The sequence below is a fragment of the Salmo trutta genome, chromosome 38 (assembly GCF_901001165.1).
Source record: "Salmo trutta chromosome 38, fSalTru1.1, whole genome shotgun sequence".
NCBI classification, from domain to species: Eukaryota; Metazoa; Chordata; class Actinopteri; order Salmoniformes; family Salmonidae; genus Salmo; species Salmo trutta.
Window position 1 is genome coordinate 1,669,219 of NC_042994.1, and position 15,885 is coordinate 1,685,103.

Genomic DNA, 15,885 nt, shown 5'->3' on the forward strand with positions numbered 1-15,885 from the left:
CTGTAAATGACTATAAGTGCTAAAAAGCTGTGTGTGTTCAGAAGGTTCCGTTCCAAATGGCACCGTATTCCCTATATAGCGCACTACTTTTGACCAAATCCATATGGGCCGTGATCAAAAGTAGTACACTATATAGGGGCCAAGATGCCATTTGGGACACTGCACGTACTCTCAAGGGAAAGGTCTTCTGCTCCCTGTGGGCCCTGGTCAAAAGTAGTGCACTATAAAGGGAATAGGGTGCCATCTGAAACAAAGCCCATAACTCTCAACAGTCTGGTAGACTGGAGGTGTAGTACACTCTCCTACCATCCTCAGAGGTTCTGTTCCAAATGGCACATTATTCTCTACATGGGGTCCTAGCGCTCTGCACCCAATGTTCTAGCGCTCTGCACCCAATGTTCTAGCGCTCTGCACCCAATGTTCTAGCGCTCTGCACCCAATGTTCTAGCGCTTTGCACCCAATGTTCTAGCGCTTTGCACCCAATGTTCTAGCGCTTTGCACCCAATGTTCTAGCGCTTTGCACCCAATGTTCTAGCGCTTTGCACTCCTATTTTATTTATTTCTCTCTTCCTCATTCAGTCAGTCACATCCACACACAGTCAACACCACTGCCTTGATCAACTCCAATGTGTTAAGTTGAATATTTCAAGTCAAAATACTCATATTCCTCAATGTATACATACAGGCGGAGAAATAAGTTAACACAAGCCAAGTCACTATCTCAAAGATGGAAAAGGCAGTTATTGTTTTAAATCGCGTTGCATGAAACAATTTCTGGTGAATTGAATTCCCATTTCAGACTGCTAGACGTTAATCTAAATATAGTCCAGTGGTAGTAGTGACTACAGATATATCCTTAATGCAGAATCCACTGTCTCCAGTCATCACCCAATACAGATGTCTTCACTTGGTCTACGTCCCCATTACCTCACCTTCCTCCCAAAGTGTGCCCTTGTTCACTTCACTGATTTGAAAGGAAATGACTGGTATAAGAAATATGGTGGAAACTGACTAGGCCATGCCTCCACCAACCCAATGCTATTAGATTAGTGGGAAGTAGTGAACGAGTGCACATTTGCAGGAGAAAGTAGATATTATTGGGACTCTTTTAGATCTGTCCATAAAGTCAATGGAGGGAGGACGAGACTCAAAGCCCCCTCGTGGTTATAGTAGGGAAATGCAGAAATATAATTCTAAAAATATATACAGTAACTGGACAGTTTATTAGGTACATCAGCTCATTCACCAAATGTGATCGCTCCTACAGACAGTGAGTAACGTGGCTGTGGCTTGCTATATAAAGCAGGCAGACAGGCATTCAGTTACTGTTCCATTGAAAGTTAGAATGGGCAAAACGAGTGACCTAAGCGACGTATGATTGTTGGTGCCAGGTACGCCAGATCCAGTATCTCAGAAACGTCTGCCCTCCTGGGCTTTTCACGCACGACAGTCTAGGGTTTACCGAGAATGGCTCGACTAACAAAAAACGTCCAGTCAGTGGCAGTCCCGTGGGCGAAAACAGCTCGTTGATGAGAGAGGTCAAAGGAGAACAGCAAGAATGGTGCAAGGTAACAGGCGGGCCACAAACAGACATAACGGAGCAGTGCAACAGTGGTGTGCAGAACAGCACCTCAGAACGCACAACTTGTCGGTCCTCGTCACAGATGGGCTATTGCAGCAGACAACCACACCGGGCTCCACTCCTATGAGCTAAAAACAACAGGAAGCAGCTCCAGTGGGCACACGATCACCAACACTGGACAATTTAGGAATGGAACAACATCGCCTGGTCTGACAAATCCCGGTTCCTTTTGCGTCAAGCTAATGGCAGAGTCAGGATTTGGCGTATGCAGCATGAGTCCATGGACTCATCCTGCCTGGTGTCAACGGTACAGGCTGGTGGCGGTGGTGTACTGGTGTGGGGAATGTTTCCTGGCACACCTTAGGTCCCTTGATACCAATTGAGAAAAGAACGTTTCCGACACCTTGTAGAATCCATGCCCCAAAGAATTCAGGCTGTTCTGGAGGCAAAGGGAGTCCGACCCGGTACTAGATGGGTGTACCTAATAAACTGGCCAGTGAGTGTATATTTGAATTAAAGTGCCATGTACAGTATGTCTATAATAAACTGTGTGAAAGATGGGAACTTGTTCTCGTATGTGAGGGTATAAGAGGAGGTCAGGTGTAGATGGGACACAGCTTTTGGCAACAAAAAACAAAACTTCACTTTTGCTAACCCTTACACTTTTCCTAACCTTAATCTAATTCTCCTAACCTGCTGCGTAAATTATAATCCTGCTGTGTAAGGTGAATTTTGACAAAAGCTATATCTCTTCTAGTCAAAAACACAGGGGGGGTCTTTTATTTCCTGGTTAGTTTAGAAGGTCAGAGGTCAAATGATCAGAGGTGGGGTTACTGTGGGGTGGTTATAGAGTTAGATACAGGGGGAACTTGGCCCAAAGATAGGAGCTGAGCCCTCTAGTACATCTCTATGGAGGTGGGTTCCTTGGGGGACATTTTGAGTGAAGGTCATATCTCCCTCTACTTCTCTCCGTCTCGGTGGTGCAGCCTTCTCTCGTACTGGCGCTTGGTGATGACGTATTTGAAGAACTCATAGACGGACCAGCTGATGGCGGTGGAGGGCATCTGATAGATGATCCTGGCCTGGACGCCCTTAAAGAACGCCGCCCCACCCCCCATCCTGTACACAGTCCGGAACGCCTCCCCTAACCCCGAGATGTGGCGCCCCCCAGTGGCCGACGCAGTCCCTACACTCGCTCCAACCCCCAGAGCGCCTGGGACCTCGGCATGGACCGCTAGGGCCTCCTGGGTGTTGAGGAGGGTCTTACAGACGTCCAGCGGGGTGGTGGCGGCGGCGGCAATGGCCCCGGCAAGCGCCCCGGAGATGACGTGAGAGGAGGGGTTGTACTGTCTGTGGGGGTTGAGCAGCTCCTGGAGGTACTCGTAGGTCATGAAGTGGAGAGCCTGGAAGGGGACGTTCATGGTCAGCTGGGTGGTGTAGGAGCGGTAGAAGGCCCCGGGGCCCTCGCGCCTCCAGATGGAGCCCACGCAGTCAGACACGCCACGGTACGGGGAGTTGTACATCTGCATACGCTGCTTCACCACTAGGGGGAGAGAGAGAGATGGTTTAGAAAGAAAAAGGAACAGAACAGATGTTGAAAATACACTGGAGCTTTTAAAGTACACAACCAGACAGAGGAAGGTCAGCTTAGAAGAGGAAAAGGGAGAGGAAGAAAGAACAGGTGATGGCAGGACAGAGAAGAAAATAATAGTGGAAAGGAAAAGAGTACCACATCTAGTCAAAACAGAGATATTAGACTTTTAATGAGGGATACAGTTGGGAAACACCATCAAGGGATTCCCCACTGCAGCCAATCAGACTGAGATGAAACCCGTCTCTAAAGGAAACGCTACTTAGGAAAGTAAAAGGAAATGGGGCTTATGGAATTCAGAACACCAGAAAGTTCAAAGCGTCCAATCCCGTCCCTAGTGACCCAGCCGGTGGACCAATGGCACAGCTGGCTGGCACACCTGGGCCCGGTCAGGTTGCTGTGGAAACACCAATCACCATAGCCAGATGTGTGTGAGCCAGCGGATGTTAATGCTATAGAGCTATACACTTGAGGGAGCAGGATGTAAACACACACCTGCAAACCGGTTGTGTTCCAATGCCCCTTTAGTTAGATGATGCTAACCCTCAACACTGATCTAAGGCCAGTTTGACTTTTCCTGCCCTAAAGGTCAAGGATAGGATATGACAAATGTAAGCTGATCCTATATCTGTGCCTACTAGCAACTTCTACCCAGGTGCTGCTCCTAATGGGCACCCCCCAGTCCAGTCTCAGAGCTCCCCCTAGTGTCCTGTAGCAGTATAGAAAGAGTTGTGGGGATGTGCTAGAAATCCTCAGACAGAGAAGGGATTACTGTTCTATTAATGTATCAGGGAGTCTGGCGCTGCAGATATCTACAGTGTGTATCAGGTGACATCTCTGTAGTGTGCACACACACACACGGTGGCATTTAGCTTTCAGAACTCCGCATTTTCAAAACGCACACCATCAAAAAATCTGCGTCTTAAACCATTTCTCCTGTGTTTTATATTGAAAGGCAGTCTTTTTTCCTTTAATAGAGCGCGCAACTCTAGTTTTTCATCACACAAAATAGATAACTGCAACACATTCGACAGAAAATCGTTTTTATCAGATGACAGACAGAAGTGCAACGTTATTTGGCTAGCAGCCACAAGTAAATTAGCTTACAATAAAAAAAGTGTTTTCATATATTTCTGTTTATCATAAACCAGATTTCCATCCAACCTTTTTACGTCCGATAAAACATTTCATGACAGGCCTGTTGGAAACAGCACGTCTGTAAACGTTCCAAACGTTGATAAAAAACGCTAGACAAGGTGGAATCTGTCTCTGTAGAATGACTTATGCCAGAAATGGTGATGGAAATGCTTATGTGCAGATATTGATATAATAACCATCATATTGAAGTAAACTTGGAGTCAGGTGATGACATGTGTGGTCCTCTCACTAAGACTCGTTAGGACAGCATGCAGTTTATCAGGCTACAGATGAAATAAGTTATGATGAACTTCCCAGGGTGGTGAAAGTGCACAGTGATGAGCTTGATGCTCTTTTCCAATATTTTCTTTAACCTTTATTTTATCAGAGTCATAGTGAGACCAAGGTCTGTTTAACCGATGTGCCTTGAATTACCGAAACCCCCCCCCCCATGAATATTGATACAAAATGCAAGTAGAAAGAACAACATGGTCATGAAAAACAAACACATTCATCATTAATTAGTTCTTCAATCAGCTTTCTGAATGGCCATAGAGGCACCAGAACATCACATTCAACAACATTTTGAAGATTGTTCCACAAATGAGGTGCAAAAAACTAAAAGCTGATTTACCTAACTCTGACAAGACCAAAATAATTTCCAGAGTTAACCATCCCTGAGACTGGGTGTGGTAACACACGTCTAAAGTTTAGTGAAGATGTTAGGTACAGTGGGGACTTTTTGTAAAAGGGCTTTAGAAATGAATAAACATAGCAATGTATGAACCTACGCGACAGCAGAAGAATGCAGTGACGAGCACTAAAATTGTCACCCGTAATAAAGCGCGCTATGACAAACGGCATCTAACGGCTTTAATGACGTGGCAGCTGCGTTCATACAGATGTCGCCATAGGCTACGACCGATAGGCACGTCGACTGAATAACCTGCTTTCTGCTATTTAGCGAGAGGCAGGACCTACTTCTACAGAAGACCATATTTATTCTCAGCTTTTTTACTATCAATATGCTTTTTAAAAGACAGCTTTTCATCTATCCAGATGCCCAGATATTTGTAAGCAGGGACACAATCAATATGGACACCATCCAAAATACATGCTTAAATCAGTTATTTTTTATATGTGCTCCAGAGAACAACATGTGCTTAGTTTGACCTGCATTCAATACTAATTTCAGGTCAATAAAGTTTCTGTAATACAATGACGGAAGACTGTTGTTCAGATAGCGGCTGGTCAACCGTAGGGGAAATCACATAAACAACCATATTACCGGCATACAAGTGCAGGTTACAGTTTTTTTTAACAGACACGTCGATATTGTTAATGTAAACAGTAAAAAGTACAGGGCCTAGAATCGACCCCTGCGGGACACCTTTTGTAATATCCAGAAAAACTGATACACATTGAGTTCTATCTGTTAAGTAATTTTTAAACCAGTTACAAGCAGGCTGGTCTAGGCCAATTGAGGAAAGCCTCCGAATTGGCAGTGAGTGATCAACAGTATCGAAAGCCTTTGAAAGGTCAATGAAGAGGGCAGCACAATGTTGCCTTTTAGCCATAGAGTTAACCACATCAAGGAGGGATGCAGCAGACATAGTGCTATGACCTGGTCTAAAACCCAACTGATGTACATTTAGAATACATTTCAAAGATAAGAACGATCTTAGCTGAGAATGAATCAAGGATTCTAATAGTTTAGCTTGGCAAGACAGTTCAGAAATAGCACAATCATTATTTAGGTCACAAGGACATACCGGGGGTCTTATTCTGGTGACATGATGATCGATGCTTGGCTGCCGTTTGACAAATTAAAATAATCTTGCTATTTTGTCCAAAATAATCTCATCATCTAGGCTAGAGCCCTGCACGGGAATGAATAATTTTAAGCTCAAGCCCTACCCAGGCCTGCTTGCTTCTGCCAAATGTAAGGCCCGGCCTCGCCCTGACAGAAATAACTCTGTTAGGAAATCCATAAACTGCCCCTCTCTATCTGCCATTCACCCCCTGCGCACAGCTCGCTCTGCATGCACTCCGCGCATGGCGGCGCCGAGTATCCATAGTAACTGCTCCGCTTGGGCTGCTCTGCTCAATGAAGAGACATGAGATAGCAGTTAGCTGTTAGCTACTTTTCCTCACTCTATACTCCGATAAAACTCAAGGATTATTATTTCTGTAAAATAATCCCTCCTGTTTTATATTTGGTGATGAAACACTTGACACCACGTTATGATATTAGCCAGATATCACTGTACTGCGCAGCAGAGCACGAGCAAATGACTCCACATCAAAATGTTAGTGATGGATTTAATGATCCCCGAGCCCTGCCCGTACCCTAGTTACTGATGAAGAAACAGGCCCTACACGGCCCTAACCTTAATGTCGGGACCCGTCGGGCTCGGGTCTGGTAGCAGAGCTCTAATGTAAGCTATACCCACGCGGTATCTACCAGCTGTTGGCTAGAGCGGACATGCCAAGACCAGAGTGGCCACATTCTCAAGGTAACGCAACAATTGTTTTGACAAAACCATCAGTAGAGTTGAAAATGCGATGGAAACCCATTTAACTTGGATTTTTTAACTGCAAAAGTAATTTGTATGTACACTACGTAATCAGGCACAGCCTTTAATCCGCAACAAGTCAATTTGATGGAAACATCTCTGGTGTGAAAATGTGCCTATTGCTTTTAAGCAGATTTTAGAATATTCACATGAAAATCTGTCACCAGTTGGAGGAAAATCTAGCTAGTGAAAGAATGTAGCAGCTACATTTCCCAAGGTTTTGCTTAAAGTTAATCTTGCATTTGAACTTTCTACCGGAGAAAAATGACACCAGAGGAAATGACCAGAGAATGGTATCCTACACATCAGTCAGAGCGCTGTCTGGTGATCCAATGACAAGAGACGATATATTATTTCATCAGGGTGAAGTGCAACTGAAGCATGAAACTACTCCTTTTACATTCATGATTTGGACCAGAATTTACAATAAGCAATTTAGATCTGCGTTTGCAAAACACAGCAAGATATTTATTTAGCGTTTTCTCTTCCCTTTTCTGCATGAAAAAGAATCCTGCGTTAACCCGACCCCTGCACACACACACACAGTATGCACACACAAAGTACGCACGCACGCGCACACACACACAAAGTATGCACGCGCACACACACACACACACACACACAAAGTATGCACACACACACACAAAAAGTATGCGCACACACACAAAGTATGCACACACACACACAAAAAGTATGCGCACACACACAAAGTATGCACACACACACACACACACACACACAAAGTATGCACACACACACACACAAAGTATGCACACACACACACACACAAAGTATGCACACACACACACACAAAGTATGCACACACACACACAAAGTATGCACACACACACACAAAGTATGCACACACAGTTTTACCTTCTGCTGGGTTCATGATTGCATCATGGAGTACAGTGGCCATGCAGCCTGCCATTCCTGTTAGAAAGAGACAGCAGAGAGGGTAGAGAGATGGTTGGTTACCAGTGCAGTAAGCCAAAAACACATAGCAGTGGATGCTGCAACTTTCCTTCATACTTTTCCTTAATCTGTCGGTCTCTCAGTGACTGTTGGTCAAATTAGCAACATTGCTAATACCTCTAAGGTACAGTATGTATGCACATGTCAATGTCTCAGTGAATGTGTGGCTGTAACACCGTACCATTAGCAAAGTGGCTGTTAGCTCCCGGGTGGACCACGTTGCTGAGTGAGAACTTGAGTTTCTCATAACAGGCGAAGTACAGAGCATGGGCTGGCCCCGCCCCTATCGCCATGACGTTCAGCCCCCTCACAGGTCGCCACACCCCCTCGGTACGCACGATCTGACGTAGCGCGTCCATCACGTTACGGTAACGCGCCCCTGGCTGGGGCTGCAGGCTCTGCATCCGCGTCTGGAGAGAGAGAGGGAGGGAGGGAAGACGAGGAGGGATAAAGGGGGAGGAGAGGGACAGAAAGAATGCAGAAGAGGGGGCGGGAGAAACGAGAGGAAAGGGCATCAACGCATGGTCAATCAACTCTTTCAAAGTTCAGCTAATCAGTAGGTCAACTGATATGTGAAAAGTAAGAGTGCAGTCACAGTGCAGTTCACCAGGTCCAATACACTAGACGTTTCTCTGTATAGCCTAGCAGTATGTTCGCGTTTACTGGCTCAAAGTCAGTTAGGTAGGTAGACGCATCACAATGCCAAGACATAATAACTAGGCCTGAGGCTACTGGGTTCCACCCTTCCTCTGTCAACAGGGCACCAGTCACTGTGTCACAACAGAATAATGCTCTGTATGAGAAGGACGGAGCAATAACCAAACCTATGAGATTGCGTCAAGAGTAGAATAGCCTCCTTTATCCAATCACAGAGGACACCAAGATGGAAGGGTGGGGAAATGACTTCTGGAGGGCAGGGATGGAAATTCCCACTCATGGCAACAAAACACTGTTTCTCCACATTCATTCTGGCTTTCTGTTTCCCAGAAGTGTGTGTAGTCATGAGTGGGTATTTCCATCCCTATACATACATATATATATTTTTACACAAGGCCCTAAAAGACGGCCCCAACTTTCATTGTTTCTAAAGTTGTTTCAAGTGTTTTTTTTGCAACGACAGATAGCACAGGCCTTACATTTTAAAGGCCATTTCTGCACCTCACCAATTCTCAGAACCAATACAACAGTGTTAGATAGACCTTAACACCAGTCTGTCCTTGGCATCCCACTCCAACCCATGTTACTAGAAACACTGAGCTAACAGTCAACACCATCTCTACACAATCACACGTACTACCATGTTTATTTCCATTTTACTGCCCTGTTCGTTTTCACATGCGGCGTCATCTACGCCCTGTGGAAGTTGCAGTGCACACACACACGCGTGCTATGTTTGCGTTGTGTCTACAGCAACAACGGTACTTTCATCCCCCACTCCTCTCCTCTTCAGGAAATGTAAACATCAGAACTGCAGACTTAGCATTACCCTGGTATAGACAGACACCTGAGAGTCCAGCTTCAGGGGGAAATGAAAGGATAGGGGTTAACCTAACACAGCTGAATCCCCTGGGAAAGTCCCCCCTTTCTGAATTATTTCTTGCCCTCTCTCTTTCCTGTCCTCGTCTCTCTCGTCCTTCTCGTCTCTCCATTATATTGAGAAGCCCTAGATTTGCAGTCCAGGCAGGCCACAGCCCGTGCAGCAACAGAGTGACACCAACAGAGTGACACCAGAGTACAAATACACAGGATGGGGAAACCAGCTCAACATATTAGTGGTCTTCTCTCCTGTATGAGAAAGGTTGTATCCCAAATGTTACCCTGTCGCATAGCCTATATTTCACTACCTCTGACTGGAGACCTACTGTAAGGGCCTTGGTCAAGAAGTGCACTATAGAAGGAATATGGTGCCATTTGGGATGCACAAAAACTGTTTGGCCTTGTCTTGTGAGGAAAGTCATGGTTGTCGTGGCTGCCATTGACACTTCATGTTGGTTTATACTCAAGTCACGCGCTCATGGCCGTTATAGCACCCGTCATCATGGTCGTTACAGCACCCGTCATCATGGTCGTTACAGCACCCGTCATCATGGTCGTTACAGCACCCGTCATCATGGCCGTTACAGCACCCGTCATCATGGCCGTTACAGCACCCGTCATCATGGCCGTTACAGCACCCGTCATCATGGCCGTTACAGCACCCGTCATCATGGCCGTTACAGCACCCGTCATCATGGCCGTTACAGCACCCGTCATCATGGCCGTTACAGCACCCGTCATCATGGTCGTTACAACACCCGTCATCATGGTCGTTACAACACCCGTCATCATGGTCGTTATAACACCCGTCATCATGGTCGTTATAACACCAGTCATCATGTTCGTTATAACACCCGTCATCATGGTCGTTATAATACCCGTCATCATGTTCGTTATAGCACCCGTCATCATGGTCGTTATAGCACCCGTCATCATGGCCGTTATAGCACCCGTCATCATGGCCGTTATAGCACCCGTCATCATGGTCGTTATAGCACCCGTCATCATGGTTTGCTGTCAAGTGTTTCGGGGCTTTGATCCTCATGGCTTGGCAACTGCCAGTCCTCTTCGCTGTCACAGTGACCTCAATATAAACGGTCTCATCAGACCCAATATCACATTTATAAGCTACTAGCATCGTCCATTAATTCATACCAAGAATGATTCTTATTGTTAATCACTTAAAGGTCTAGTGTGATCATGCCTCCAACTGGCAGTGCATTACAGTACATCTCCATTGGCAGCTTTCTGAAATTGTTTCTGTACTGTAGCTGAATGGGCCTAACTGGAAATCATGCAACTACACCGATGATGCCAGGCTCAGGTCAACCGGCGTTACGGCACCCACAGGATAACTTTAGCTAGATAACTTCTAGCTAAAGGGCAGGCCCTTTAGAAGTCCTGGGTCGTATTCAACAGGAACCAAACGGGCGGGCAGTGGAGAGAAACTGCTCCTCAGCTCAGAACAGGGTGAGTGTGTCCTACATGGCACCCACAGGCCAGTGTTACAGCACCCTGTACTCTGAATAGTGCACTACTTTTGACCAGAGCCCTACAGCACTACAAAAGGAATACGCTGCCATCTGAGACAGAGAGACAGTGACACACCTTGGAAAAGGTCCCAGCAGCAACAAGGAAATTGTTATTTTGAAAATCTATGGAGGAAACAGCAAGAGAGAGGAAGGAAGGAGCGCCAACGCAAGTTCCTTTATTTAACCACGAGTGACGTCTGTCAGAGTAGCGTTTCAACAAGGCAGGACTCTGGGCTAGGAAAATTAACCAGATCAAATGAGGAAGTAGTAGTCTCTAACTAGCCCATGACCACCATTATCAGCCTTACAACAACCCAATGACTTGAGACATGTCCCTAGTAAATGAGTGACAGGCAAGTGTGCAACAGTCAAGATTGATTCTGAAAAGGTCAGAACAGTGAAAATAAAGTGCCTTGCCTTCAGACAGTATTCACACCCCTTGACTTTTTCCACATTTTGTTGTACTACAGCCTCAACTTAAATTGGATTCAAATTTCGATTTTGTGTCACTGGCCTACACACAATATGCTGAAATGTCAATAAGTATTCAAACCCTTTGTTAAGGCAAGCCAAAATACATTAAGGAGTAAAAATGTGCTTAAGTCATATAATAAGTTACATGGACTTAAACAATGTGCAATAATAGTGTTTAACGTGATTTCTGAAAGACTACCTCATCTCTGTACCCCACACATACAGATAATTGTAAGGTCCCTCAGTCAAGCAGTGAATTTCAAACACTGATTCAACTACAAAAGAACAGGGAGGTTTTCCAATGCCTCGCAAAGAAGGGCACCTATTGGTAGATGGGTAAAAAAAAAGCAGACATTGAATATCCCTTTGAGTATGGTGAAGTTAATTACACTTTGGATGGTGCATCAATACACCCAGTCACTACAAAGATACTTCCTTCTCAGTTGCCTGAGACAAAGGAAACCGCTCAGGGATTTCACCATGAGGCCAACGGTGACTTTAAAACAAGTGCGGAGTTTAACGGCTGTGATAGAAGAAAACTGAAGATGGATCAACAAACTTGTAGTTACTCCACAATACTAACCTAAATGACAGAGTGACAAGAAGGATGCCTTTACAGAATTAAAAACAATCCAAAACATGCATCCTGTTTGCAATAAGGCATTAAAGTAAAACTCCCAAAAAATGTGGTAATGAAATTAACTGTATGTCCATAATATAAAGCGTTAAGTTTGGGGAAAATCCATCACAACACACCTCACTGAGTACCACTTAATATTTTCAAGCATGGTGGTGGCTACATCATTTTATGGGTATGCTTGTTATTGGCAAGGAATAGGGAGCTAATGTGGGGAGATAAAACTAAAGCTGAATAGAGCTAAGCACAAGCAAAAACCTATAGGAAAACCCTATTCAGTCTGCTGAGAGACAAATTCACCTTTCAGCAGGACAATAACCTAAAGCACAAGGCCAAATATACACTGGAGTTGCTTACCAATATGATATAGAATGTTCCTGAGTGGCCTAGTTACAGTTTTGACTTAAAAATCATCTTAAATCTATGGCAAGACTTGAAAATGGCTGTTTGGCAATGATAAACAACCAATTTGACTGAGCTGGAGAATTTTTTTAATAATACATGCTCTTAGAGACTTACCCAGAAAGACACAGCTATAATTACAGCCGAATGTCACTCTAACATTTATTGACTCAGTGGTGTGACTACTTGTGTAAATGAGATATTTATGCACTTCATTTTCAATAAATGTGCAAACATCTCTAAGAACATGTTTCACTTTGTCAATATGGGGTACTGTGTAGATGGGTGAGAATAAAATAATTAAGTACATTTTGAATTCAGTCTAACACAACAAAATGTGGAACAAGCCAAGGGGTATGAATTCTTCCTGAAGGTACTGTACATGACGGGCCTTATGGTTGGCCAGGGCTCCAAAGCTTTCAGCCATTAATAACTGATTTAAGGCAGACTGCCCAAGGCCAAAAGCAGAGACCATGTGGTAGTATGGGACAGGGGTATTCTAGACCAAAGGGTATGTATGGGTGTACCATGGTTGTACAGGACAGGGGTATTCTAGACCAAAGGGTATGTATGGGTGTACCATGGTTGTACAGGACAGGGGTGGAAGCTTGAAGCCTGTGCAAGTCAGACTCTTACAGGATTCTTTATTAAAGGGCCAGTACAGTCAAAATATTTTGTTTCCCTGTGTTTTACATCATTGTACAGCAGCTGATGACACTAACACCATAAAAAACTAATTTATTCCGTGATAGTTGCTGGTTGAAAATACAATCTAGCATTAGAATGTACAGTACCAGAGGCCACCAAAGTAGGCAAAAATAAAAAGCTTAGCACCCCCAGCCCGGGGGAGCCTGCCTTGCTACTTTTTCTATTTGGCTGGCTACTCCATGTTCTTTCTGAAAACACTAGGTATTCTAGACCAAAGGGTCTATCATGATAGTATGGGGCAGGATTATAAGGTAACAGAGGTTATAGGTGTTCAGTTGAGATTATCATTCTCACCCTACAACCTATTAATCTGTCCAGGTGGTGAGAGGTCAGGGGTGAGGACAGCCAACAGGTGCCAAACCCTGTTTAAACTCAAACTAGTTGGATCAGTCAGTGGCTGGACAAAGTTCAGATACACAACCTAGCAATGCAAATAGGGCATAGGATGAACCAAAAACTCCATGTTGAGTTGAGAATCAATGGTATCCATTCTATAAAATAGCAATATTTATCTGCAGTTCTGTTTCAGTGAACCCTCCAACGGTAATAACTCAAGGAAAAGCTTCTAATCATGTGCAACAACAGCAGCCCAGCTGACATCAGTGAGTAGACAGAGGAGTCTATTGAGTGTCTCCAATCCAGGGCCTTGTGACCAACATACACTTTAACCAACACTAACCAAATACTTTCACCTTTCCAGAGGATTTTGAAACAATGTGGTAATTATGCAATGATCTAGCCTAGCTCGCTACAAATAAGGATTTGATGACAGCCATAACAACCGTATGTGCCTTTATAGTATTAGCTAGTGTTGCTGCTCCAAAACAAACCTGTGTCATATAGTTAGATAGACAAGCTTCAATGCATTATAGTTGGGAGACTAGGGATGTATACAACGTGAGGCAAGTGTGTACAACTAACTAGGCCCTACATAGGTACATAGTATCACACGAAGTGCTCTTATCATTACACACTTCTCAATGTACATATTTGTGATGTAACCTGGCTGGCTCCTCTCGTGTGCTAGCGCGCTGTCAGTCAGCTAACATTAGCAAGTTAGCTAACGCGGGTAATTATTAACCTTGGTTTAAAAGTACGACTACATTGAAAAATAACAAACGAGCAGCCTAAATCATTATTTTGCGACATGTCACTTTCACCTTCGCTAGTTAGCAACATACTCGAGCTCAGGCTTGGGCCTACCAACGGAATTTATGTCAACAACGGCTGAGATTCTGAATAACACGATTAGCTAACAAACAGTTAGCAATTTAAACAACTACTGGTGGCTCTTCTGACAACGTACATGTCACTGGGGAATGTGTATGTGTGTTAATTTAGCAACACTTGTGTGCAGACGTGATGTATCTACATAATTAGTTAGCTAATTCATTCAGAAATTACTGGGAACAGCTAGCTAGCCTCAGACACCGGTAACTGCCGTTACAAGCTTAGCTACACAATAGCAATCAAGCGCCTGGCTAAAGGCTAATTTCTCATGTAGACTAGTTAGCCAACATGTTGTCATTAAGTAATTAGTTTTTGATTTAACCTTTGTTCTTTTACCTTAACACAGTCGATGGGATACATTAGGCAGTGTTCCATGATGCCAGCCACGGCGCCGGCTAACATGTGTGTACTGGTGGCTACACCCTGGGGGAGCCCCTCGTAGTCTATTTCGGTCTCCGTAGTAGCCACCGTGGGCTCTGGGGCTGCTCGAAGTTGCAACACCGCTGCAAAGTCCGGTTCTGCTGTTATCCGTGGCGGTGACAGACCACCAACAAACCCCTCCGTAGCATCCAAAATCCTCACGCCGAGCCATCGAATGTCTGCCCCTGCAGCTCCAGCAGTAACCCCGGCATCGACGCTTGGTGTGTCCACCCGCCTGGACACGAAACCATTCGCTTCCATGCAGAGACGATATTGTAAAGTCCAAGTTGCGCGGTTATTCCTCTGTGTCTCCTCTTCTCAAAGTCGACACTTTCGCCGCCAATCTCTTGAGGGTTGTCGAGGGTAGCTCCAGCCGAGGACGGGCCCCACCAGACCGACACTGTGGCTCAAGGGGAGGCTAAAGTCGGCAAGGGGAATAATTCACTTGGCGGACTGGAGAGGGCTTGTCAGTGAGTCACGCCGGAAACGGTTACAGGATTGTGTATTTCAACAGTCAATCCTTATGAAATATGGGATGAATCCCAGCGATTGGCTGACTTGCTGTGTAATTATTCATAAAATAAGGCGGGAATAGACCAAAGGGGAGGGATGTGGAAGGCTGGCAATAGTGTGGCAGTGACAATTTTATAAGCTCCATTTTCGCAACCACAGCAGTCACATGTTTTACTGTAGTTGTTGCTGAATCCAGGGTATGTGTAATCACCACCAAGGTCAATAATTTGATTCCAATGACATGCATCAGTGCTTATTGCTAACAGGGTTTAGCTATATTAAAATGTGTCCCCAACACTGGCTTCGAAGGTCATCACTGTTCTGTCTACTGTGAAATTACTGCGTGAAATGATGCATGACAGGTCACTGTGCAGGCAATGGAAGCGATGCAAGAATGTAAATGTAGGCAGATAAATAATACATATCAAAAGATACATAACAGCTATAGATTTTAAACTGACCAATATCAATATGCATTGGTCAAACATGATTATACAAATCGCACACACCACACGGGGGCATCATTCAGTACATTGGACAGCGACGTGTTCCGTGACGTGGCCACGTCGGC

The 15,885-nt window shown here is 44.8% G+C and overlaps 1 protein-coding gene across 1 annotated transcript; it reads right to left on the reverse strand.

The window, feature by feature from the left end:
• Window positions 1-2,346: 2,346 nt before the first annotated feature.
• LOC115178858 (mitoferrin-2-like) lies at window positions 2,347-15,304 on the reverse strand. The gene is made up of 4 exons (XM_029740234.1): window positions 14,718-15,304; window positions 8,044-8,272; window positions 7,764-7,820; window positions 2,347-3,126 (listed from the first exon to the last, which is right to left on the reverse strand). The coding sequence occupies exons 1-4, from the start codon at window positions 15,060-15,062 to the stop codon at window positions 2,543-2,545; spliced, it is 1,215 nt and encodes a 404-aa protein (XP_029596094.1). The 5' UTR covers window positions 15,063-15,304; the 3' UTR covers window positions 2,347-2,542.
• Window positions 15,305-15,885: the final 581 nt, after the last annotated feature.